The sequence below is a fragment of the Mirounga leonina genome, unplaced genomic scaffold (assembly GCF_011800145.1).
Source record: "Mirounga leonina isolate KUSES-001 unplaced genomic scaffold, KU_Mleo_1.0 Mir_94, whole genome shotgun sequence".
Taxonomy (NCBI): Eukaryota; Metazoa; Chordata; class Mammalia; order Carnivora; family Phocidae; genus Mirounga; species Mirounga leonina.
The window spans coordinates 35,388,252-35,399,355 of record NW_023270855.1 but is presented as its reverse complement, the minus strand read 5'-3'; the positions used below and the strand labels follow the sequence as shown (position 1 = coordinate 35,399,355).

General features: G+C 39.7%; 1 protein-coding gene across 1 annotated transcript in view; it reads right to left on the bottom strand.

Moving 5' to 3' along the window:
* Positions 1-2,987: 2,987 nt before the first annotated feature.
* LOC118006082 (ERC protein 2-like) overlaps positions 2,988-11,104 on the bottom strand; it is a 113,457-nt gene continuing 105,340 nt past the window's right edge. Inside the window, exon 4 of the mRNA XM_034998692.1 lies at positions 2,988-3,646. Within this exon, the coding sequence (XP_034854583.1) occupies positions 3,467-3,646 (180 nt within the window). The 3' untranslated portion in view covers positions 2,988-3,466. The remainder of the gene's footprint in view (positions 3,647-11,104) is intronic.

Here is an 11,104-nt window from a genome sequence, read left to right as displayed (position 1 = left end):
ATCTCTATGTTCTATATTCATCTCCTCAGATACTGTTTTTTGATAAACTTCATGAAGAAACCCAGTATGATAGTAACCATACTCCTGCAGCATCCTTACCTCTCAGATTATCGTCATTCAGGATTTTCACCGCCACACTTCCAAATGGGTAGAATAAAGGTGCTGAAGTGGGCAGGTCCATACACGTCACCCCCAGAAGCCAATTCCACTCACCTCTCCCTGCCCTTTCCAACCCACAGGGCAATCCATGAAGCCCAGTAGGCAGATAGTGAACTTGGCTTCCAGAGAAATCACCATCTGTTTTTCTACCCCTAATAAATAAAGTACCTCTGCTCTATAAAGTGGGACTGAGACCTAGAATGAAAATGAAGATAGAATTTTTGTCCAATTTAATGGCTTTTTAAAAATTTCTTGGGTAGTAAGTTTATGTTGCATGAGCTACATAACAGTCTGAATTTGATCTGGTTCAAATAATGCTACCATGTCCTATAACCCTGGGCATTTATACTTTCCAAATGTACAATGTCATCAAGGTTTTATGACATTTCCTACAAAAACTCAATAGTCAGATAGCACTTCATCAACTGAAGTCTGAATTCAGGTATGAGAACAGAATGCAAAGCCTACAGCTTGAAAACTGTACTGCTCCTCTGACTTCAGCATCACAGCCGTAAGAGGATAATCAACTGAACAATTTTCATACGTGCACATTTTTGTCCCCTACTAAAAGAACTCCATATCTGGGAATTATGGAATACAGCCAAAAATCCATGCTCGATAACTGCTGTTTTCCTACAAAAGCTCGCTCAGAGATATTCTGTCACCTGGGGTTCTCTGTTTATTCAACTTCACTTCCTTCCCCAAGTAACAAAATGCTTAGAGCATTGTGTCCACGCCTGCTGCCTAGACATGTGACCTATTCATGTGGCTTATGGAGGATACAAGATTTCTGAGACCCAGAGCTCTGAAGGCAAGACTGACAGATACGAGGTGCAAGCCTAGCTTTGCCAGGTTAAACATGGCTATGAAAGGAGCATACCCATTTCTATTGGCATCAAAACACAGTGCTGGTTGCCAAAGAGTCTATAAGAAAGAAATATTAAGTAATACTACATGTCTGACACTGACATAAGTTTATTATTTCTTCCATGCCAACACACCCTAATCCAAAGCTTATGCTGTTCCAATCCAGGCCTGCCCTAAAACAGCCAATTATGCTGAATGTGGTCAAAACTTGAAGGAGTCTCCTGTCCCAAAGACAATGTTTCATTGGCCCATTTGCTTCTGTATTAGTTCCACATTTTGAGTAGATTTCTGAATTGTGTGCATTACTTCTTTGGGGATTCTCTCTCCTTTACATTGCAGGTATAATAGAACACCTGCCCCTTCACTATGTTGCCAGTGGTATTATTTCCTCCTCAAATGGACTGGTAAATACCCAGTGAAAAAAACCTTGAAGCTGAAGAGCCTCTCTGAATACACATGAAATATTTCCTAATCCATTATCTAGATGGTTTAAATAAGTGGTGTTATAATCATGTTGCCCAAAGGAGCCATAACATACAATTGGCTTTGTTCTAGAACTTCCAAACTAGTTCTCAAAACTTTGAGCCTTGCTATTGGGGCAAAGTATAAAATTTTGCAAAATGCGCACATCAGCAAATGTCTTTTGTCACTTATGCATTGAAAGTACGTTCCCAAATTCTTTACCGAGAACATCAATGCCATTTATTCCTCAAGAATAAGAACACTTAGTCTCAACTCCTTATAAAACAAGCAATTGTGATGTTCTTCATCGATTGACACCTGATGTCATTATCATAAAACTTGAGGTCCAAAGGAAAATGAGGCGTATTCTCTTAAATTGCAATGACCATTTTATTCTATTTTCTCAAAGTCAAAAAAACCAAAAACTTGCATCTAGGTTGCATGACCTTGGGCAAGCCTACCATAGGCTTCAGTGTCCTTGTTTCCTGGAGTTAAGAACTATACCTGCTTCACAGGATTATGGTCAAAAATAAGTAAACAGTGCATGTAACAAGCATAGCAAAGTGTCCAGCATACAGTATTCAACATAAGTTCAAAAAATGTCAGCTTTCATCATTATTCACTGCCACAGATTTTAAAGGAAACGTTTTCTTTGGAATCCTTAGTACCTGCCCCAAGAACTGCCACTCTGTCTCTCTGTTAGTCCCATCTGCCCTTAACAGCCCCATTGATTCAAGGGTCCTCGGTCATGTCTTCTGAGCTCTCTTCTATCTGTATCAATTAGCTAGAGCTGCAAAGGGGAGATCAAATTACCAGGGCATTGTCTGTGAAGATCTCAACAGAAATGAATTAATAATGTGATCCATCAGATCACCAATACCCTGAGAGTGAGGATGGAAGCCACAAGGGTTGGGGGTGGCTTCATGGGCATATGACTTGTGTAGCTGCAACAGGCCCCATGCTCATCCAGAAATTCTCAATAAAGTTTAAATGATTTTCATTTTGCAAAATTATGTAGGTGGTTATTATGACCAGAGAGTTTTGATCAGAGTGATATAAATTGTTTTATGTTATAAAAGGCCTACTCCAGGTTTTATGTTCAGAACAGCCTATAGGAAAGGTAAGGGTGGAAACGAAAAACAGCTAGGATGCTGTTGATATAAACAAGGTGGGGGATGATAGTGGCAAATGACACCAGAAGGAGGGACCAGTTAGAGTCCATTTGTCTGGAACTGCAACATGGGTGCCCAGCAACATGCCTGTCTGAGGCAGCTCCCAGCAGTGGCTCCTCCTGCCTACCACTGGTTCCTGCCCAGTTTCCATGCTGGTACCGGATGGGAATTAAAAAAAAAGAAATTAGGGGCCATTCCCCAAATCTGGATCCCCTACAATGGAGAAAATGAGCTGCTGAAGGAAAAAAATTAAAGAAGGGCCCTAGCTAGATCAAGCATCTTCTATGTTAGGTGACTGTAGTCAGAACTTATTATATATTCTCTCATTGATTCCAATTAAAAGATAAGTGTAAGTGTTAGTCCTCCCCGACCAAAAAAAAAAAATCAGTATGGGTTGAGCAAGATAAGATGTACTAAAATTTACATAAATTAAAGATGCATCTAAAATACCTTTAAGACCCACAGAATACATTCTTAAACTCTCCGTAAGGGAAAAAAAATTAATTTTTCAGACTTGTTATTATTTTAAATGTATATCTAAATTTGTATAATTATCTCTATGTTAAAGCTGGAAAATATTAAAAAAATCATCACTATTTAGTTTTCAGGTAATCAAATAGAAAATTCATCAGGCTATGCTAAAAATGGCATTATACAAGCAACAGTAAGTTAAATACCAGTAAGTTTAAAGTTTATACTTCCTAATCTAAAGTCTTAAAAAGTAGTTTCTTCTCTTCCACGTGCTCAAAAATTTCTCTGAAATGACAGACATGGATGATACCAATTCCCAAACTAAAGGGTTTATGTCAGCTACTCACCTTCTTCTGAAGAACATTGATTTTTCTTTCTTTCACTTCTAACATATCCTTCATGTCTCGAATCTCTCCAGCCAGTGTCCCCTTCTCTTCCGTTAGGTCCTGCAGCTGTTTTGTTTTTTTATTGAGAAAAGATTCTTTCTCCTCCAATCGTAACCTCAGTGCATCCACCTGAAGTCAGGAAAAAGAAAGAAGGGGGCAGTTTTACACAGTGGTCATCAGTAACCATCAGTCATGCCCTGGGAGGAAGTGGGGCAGTAGTGTGCCTTTTCAGCACAGCATGGTCAAACCATTTCTCATGCTCATCTCAATGCCATGTGTTTTAACAGTCTGTGTCTACCAGGGAAGGAACAAGATGACAGAGGAGTAGGAGACCTAAATTTTGTCTGGTCCCAGGAATTCAGCTAGATAGGGATCAAACCATTCTGCACACCTACGAACTCAACAGGAGATTGAAGAAAAGAATAGCAGCAACTCTCTGAACAGAAAAGCGACCACTTTCTGGAAGGTAGGATGTGCAGAGAAGTGAATCCAAGGCGATATTTTCGGGAGGATAGACAATGGGGGAGGGGGCCTCCGTTGGCCACTTCTGGCAAGTGATAGAGCAGCAGAGCACAAAACTGGAACTTTTAGAAGTCTGCTCCGCTGAGGGACATCACTCCAGTAGCTAAGTGGGGGGTGGAACCCTCGCTGGGACAGTGTGGTCTCAGGACCCTCGGGGTCACAGAAAGACCAGGGTGCCTGAGTGAGGCAGAGCTCCCAGGTATCAGAGCGGAGAAGGTGGCTGCAAAGACGGAGTCGAGGATTGGGCTCTCAGCTCAGGGTTGCCATAAACCTTGATCTGTGGCACAGTCGGGCCACTGCTCCTCCAGCAGGGACCAAACAAGCAGCATATCCTGGGAGACTTCCATTCCTCCCCCAGGAGGAACAGTGCAGAGCACACCACAGGGATCTGCCGGGTTTGGAGACACCACACCAGGATAATCATATTTGATTATATTCTTTCTTTTTTCTTCCTTTCCCCTGCTTTTCCCCCAGTTTCAGGTCTCTTCTGATTTGTTTAGTGTATATTTTTCTGAGGTCATTCTTACCCTGTTAGCATTTTGTTCTCTCATTCCTCTATTCTCTGGACAAAATAACAAGATGGAAAAAATCACCTCAAAAAAAGAACAAGAAGCAGTACGAACTGCCAGGGACATAATCAATATGGACATTAGTATGATGTCAGAACTAGAGTTGCGAACAATTATAAAGATATTGGCTGGGCTTGAAAAAAGCATGGAAGACACTAGAGAAACCCTTTCTGGAGAAATAAAAGAACTAAAATCTAACCAAGTTGAAATCAAAAAGGCTATTAATGAGGTGCAATCAAAAATGGAGGCTCTACCTGGTAGGATAAATGAGGCAGAAAAGAGAATCAGTGATATAGAAGACCAAATGATGGAGAATAAAGAAGCTGAGAAAAAGAGAGAGAAACAACTACTGGATCACGAGGGCAGAATTCAAGAGATCAGTGATACCATAAGATGAAATAATATTAGAATAATTAGGATCCCAGAAGAAGAAGAAAGAGAGGGAGGGGCAGAAAGTATATTGGAGCAAATTATAGCAGAGAACATCCCGAATTGGGGGAAGGAAACAGGCATCAAAATCCAGAAGGCACAGAGAAACCCCTCAAAATCAATAAAAATAGGTCAACACCCTGACATCTAATAGTAAAACTTACAAGTCTCAAAGACAAAGAGAAAATCCTGAAAGCAGCTCGGGACAAGAGGTCTGTAACCTACAATGGTAGAAACATTAGACTGGCAACAGACATATCCACAGAGACCTGGCAGGCCAGAAAGGACTGGCATAATATATTTAGAGCACTAAACAAGAAAAATATGCAGCCAAGAATACTAATTCCAGCTAGGCTGTCATTGAAAATAGAAGGAGAGATAAAAAGCTCCCAGGACAAACAAAAATTAAAATGATCTGGAAACACGACACCAGTCCTACAAGAAATACTGAAAGGGGTCCTCTAAGCAAAGAGAGAGCCTAAAAGTAACAAAGACCAGAAAGGAGCACAGACAATATACAGTTAACAGTCACCTTACAGGCAATACAGTGGCACTAAATTCATATCTTTCAATAGTTACCCTGAATGTAAGTGGGCTAAATGCCCCAATCAAAAGACAGGCTATCAGATTGGATAAAAAAACAAGACCCATTGATATGCTGTCTGCAAGAGACTCATTTTAGACCCAAAGACACCTCCAGATTGAAAGTAAGGGGGTGGAAAACGATTTACCATGCTAATGGACACCAAAAGAAAGCTGGGGTGGCAATCCTTCTATCAGACAAATTAGATTTTATACCAAAGACTGTAATAAGAGAAGAGGAAGGACACTATATCATACTTAAAGGGTCTACCCAACAAGATCTAACAATTGTAAATATCTATGCCCCTAACATGGGAGCAGCCAATTACATAAGGCAATTAATAACAAAAGCAAAGAAACACATCAACAACAAGACAACAATAGTGGGGGACTTTAACACCCACCTCACTGAAACGGACAGATCAGCTAGGCAAAAGATCAACAAGGAAATAAAGACTTTAAATGACACACTGGACCAAATGGATTTCACAGACATATTCACAACATTCCATCCCAAAGCAACAGAATACACATTTTTTCCTAGTGCCCATGGAACATTCTCCAGAACAGATCACATCCTAGGTCAAAAATCAGGTTCTCAACCAGTACCAAAAGATTGGGATCATTCCCTGCATATATTCAGACCACAATGCTTTGAAACTAGAACTCAGTCACAAGAAGAAAGTCAGAAAGAACTCAAATACATGGAGGCTACAGAGCATCCTACTGAAGAATGAATGGGTCAACCAGGAAATTAAAGAAGAATTTAAAAAATTCATGAAACCAATGAAAATGAAAACACAACTGTTCAAAATCTTTGGGATGCAGCAAAGGCAGTCCTAAGAGGAAAGTACAGAGCAATACAAGCCTTTCTCAAGAAACAAGAAAGATCTCAAATACACAACCTAACCCTACATCTAAAGGAGCTGGAGAAAGAACAGCAAATAAAGCCCAAACCCAGCAGGAGAAGAGAAATAATAAAGATCAGAGCAGAAATCAATGAAATAGAAACCCAAAGAACAGTAGAACAGATCAACGAAACTAGGAGCTGGTTCTTTGAAAGAATTAACAAGATTGATAAACCCCTGGCCAGACTTATCAAAAACAAAAGAGAAATGACCCAAATATATAAAATCATGAATGAAAGAGATCACAACCAACACCAAAGAAATACAAACAATTATAAGAACATATTATGAGCAACTCTATGCCAGCAAATTAGATAACCTGGAAGAAATGGATGCATTCCTAGAGATGTATCAACTACCAAAACTGAACCAGGAAGAAATAGAAAACCTGAACAGACCTATAACCACTAAGGAAATTGAAGCAGTCATCAAAAATCTCCCAACAAACAAAAGCCCAGGGCCTGATGGCTTCCCAGGGGAATTCTACCAAACATTTCAAAAAGAATACCTATTCTTCTGAAACTGTTCCAAAAAATTGAAATGGAAGGAAAACTTCCAAACTCGTTTTATGAGGCCACCATTACCTTGACCACAAAATCAAAGACCCCATCAAAAAGGAGAATTACAGACCAATATCCCTGATAAACATGGACGCAAAAATTCTCACCAAAATACTAGCCAACAGGATCCAACAGTACATTAAGAGGATTATTCACCACAACCAAGTGGGATTCATTCCTGGGCTGTAATGTTGGTTCAGCATCTGCAAATCAATCAATGTGATATAATACATTAAAAAGAACAAGAACCATATGATCCTCTCAATAGATGCAGAAAAAGCATTTCACAAAGTACAGCATCCTTTCTTGATCAAAACTCTTCAGAGTATAGGCACAGAGGGTACATACCTCAATATCATAAAAGCCATCTATGAAAAACCCAAAGCAAATATCATTCTCAATGGGGAAAAATTGAGAGCTTTCCCCCTAAGGTCGGGAACACAGCAGGGATGTCCACTATCACCACTGCTATTCAACATAGTATTGGAAGTCCTAGCCACAGCAATCAGACAACAAAAAGAAATAAAAGGCATCCAAATCAGCAAAGAAGAAGTCAAACTCTCACTCTTTGCAGATGATAGGATACTTTATGTGGAAAACCCAAAAGATTCCACCCTAAAACTGCTAGAACTCATACAGGAATTCAGTAAAGTGGCAGGAAATTGAGGAAGACAAAGAAATGGAAAAACATTCCATGTTCACGATTGGAAAAACAAATATTGTGAAGATGTCAATGCTACCTAGAGCAATCTACACATTTAATGCAATCCCTATCAAAATACCCATCAACTTTTTTCAAAGAAATGGAACAAATAATCCTAAAATTTGTATGGAACCAGAAAAGACCCCGCATAGCCAGAGGAATCTTGAAAAAGAAAAGCAAAGCTGGCGGCATCACAATTCCGGACTTCAAGCTCTATTACAAAGCTGTCATCATCAAGACAGTATGGTACTGGCACAAAAACAGACACATAGCTCAATGGAACAGAAGAGAGAGCCCAGAAATGGACCCTCAACTCTGTGGCCAACTCATCTTTCACAAAGCAGGAAAGAATGTCCAATGGAAAAAAGACAGTCTCTTCAACAAAATGGTGTTGAGAAAATTGGATAGCCACATGTAGAAGAATGAAACTGGACCATTTCCTTACACCACACACAAAAACAGACTCCAAATGGTTGAAAGACCTAAATGTGAGACAGGAGTCCATCAAAATCCTAAAGGAGAACACAGGCAGCAACCTCTTCAACCTCAGCCGCAGCAACTTCTTCCTAGAAACACTGCCAAAGGCAAGGGAAGCAAGGGCAAAAATGAACTATTGGGACTTCATCAAGATAAAGAGCTTTTGCACAGCAAAAGAAACAGTCAACAAAACCAAAAGACAACCGACAGAATGGGAGAAGATATTTGCAAATGACATATCAGACAAAGGGCTAGTATCCAAAATCTATAAAGAACTTATCAAACTCAACACCCAAAGAACAAATCATCCAATCAAGAAATGGGCAGAAGATATGAACAGACATTTTCCAAAGAAGACATCCAAATGGCCAACAGACACATGAAAAATGCTCAACATCGCGCATCAGGGAAATCCAAATCAAAACCTCAATGAGATACCACCTCACACCAGTCAGAATGGCTAAAATTAACAAGTCAGGAAACGACAGATGTTGGCGGAGATGCGGAGAAAGGGGAACCCTCCTACAGTGTTGGTGGGAATGCAAGCTGGTGCAGCCACTCTGGAAAACAGTATGGATGTTCCTCAAAAAGTTGAAAATAGAGCTACCATATGACCCAGCAATTGCACTACTGGATATTTACCCCAAAGATAGAAATGTAGGGATCCAAAGGGTTATGTGCACCCCGATGTTTATAGTAGCAATGTCCAAACTATGGAGAGAACCAAGATGTCCATCAATGGATGAATGGATAAAGAAGATGTGGTATATATATACAATGGTTATTATCCAGCCATCAAAAAAACCCGAAGTCTTGCCATTTGCAATGACATGGATGGAACTAGAGGGTATTATGCCAAGCGAAATAAGTCAATCAGAGAAAGACATGTATCATATGACCTCACTGATATGAGGAATTCTTAATCTCAGGAAACAAACTGAGGGTTGCTGGAGTGGTGGGAGGTGGGAGGGATGGGGTGGCTGATAGACACTGGGGAGGGTATGTGCTATGGTAAGCGCTGTGAATTGTGTAAGACTGATGAGTCACAGACCTGTACCTCTGAAATAAATAATACATTATATGTTAAAAAACAAAAAAAAAAGATAGTAGGAAGGGAAGAATGAAGGGGGGGAAATCTGACGGGGAGACGAACCATGAGACTGTGGACTCTGAGAAACAAACTGAGGCTTCTAGAGGGGAGGGGGGTGGGGGGATGGGTTAGCCTGGTGATGGGTATTAAAGAGGGCATGTACTGAATCGAGCACTGGGTGTTATACGCAAACAATGAATCATGGAACACTACATCAAAAACTAATGATGTAATGTATGGTGATTAACATAACATAATAAAATAAAATTTAAAAAAAACAGTCTGTGTCTACCTTTAAGTCCTGTTGTGTGTGCATCTGAACAGTGACACTTTTTTAAATATAAGGTTTATATGAAATATAATGTATTATGAAATAGTAGTATGTCTCCCTGTTGCAAATCCATAAGCTGGAAAACAAGGCACATTGATACTCCATTGTGCAAGGAGGGCACAACACCACTCGTGTTCTGCAGCATCCTCCAAGAACATGGAGAACATAATGAGCCATGCCACAGACATCTGGAAGAACAAGACTGACAAGCAGAGAAACAGTCCTGAATTAGAAAAATACAGGTTGCCAAGAGGAAGGAAATGCTATGGAAATGACCACTCTCCAATGTTATGAAAGACTGCTTTCCAAATACTAAAGAAAAAGAAAAGATTAAAAAAAAAAGTCCTATTTCTACCTTAGCTCAAAAATTAGATTATCACAATTTCTGCTTTCCAAATGTCAGTAATAAAATGAGGAATCATAAGCTTTATTTTTTACACTTAACATTCCGAAGCCCATGTGCAAAAAAAGTTTACATGGGTGATGTGAGATTTGGGGGTGATGATGGAAGAATTTAATCCTCACCCTCCATACCAGAAATTTGATAGATAGTAGCTACATCAACAATCGAGAAGTAGTGAGTTGGCTAACTGAACATAATGCAAAATTTTGAAAAGGAAAAAAAGCGAAATTTAATTAATTTTGTACAAAAAGAAGAAGAAGAAGTGAGGCAAGCATGTTACTTAGAGATATCAAAATAACCAGGCAAAAAGAGTTAAAACAGGTTGTCTTGGGGAAGAAGAAATGAGATAGGGTAAGTAGGGGTCTGCTGCATCTCATCACAAATCCTGTTGAGCATTTTTCTATTATACTACCAGCAAGTAAAATATGGACGAAAAAAAAAGAGGCAGGAATACCATAATAAGCCAAAATAAATAGATATGTAAATCCTATCAGGACACGGATTCAAAAGGCAACTTGGAACACTGGAAAGGACACTTTGGTTTTAGACTGGATTCTGCTTCTATCTGTGAGAATCAGGACAAATAACTCCCCTACCAGTCCTCCAGCCTCAGTTTCCCTATCTATAGAACAAAAAGGACCCCCTAAGTGCCTAACATTTTATGATTTTAAAGGCAAGAATCAGTCTTAGGTAGACTACATCAGGGAAGGATGATGATATTAGAAATACAAAAGTTATCAGAGTAGAAACTCCTTTTTTTAACCCCTTTCCAAGAAAGGAGCACCAAAGTTGTGTTTCTAAAGGTCAAGGATGATGGGAGGTTGATAAGGAGAGAGTTTCTCCAGTTTCTGTCCCAGAGAAGAGGTCCCAGCAAGGAAAGGAGTCAAACAAAGGCTTGAAGCCCAGTTTGCAGAAGGATCCTTACCACATTATGAGACAAAATGGACATTCTGTTACCGCACACTGTGAAAACAGCAGATTCCTTAAACATCTGATGGCTGTGCCTCTTCATA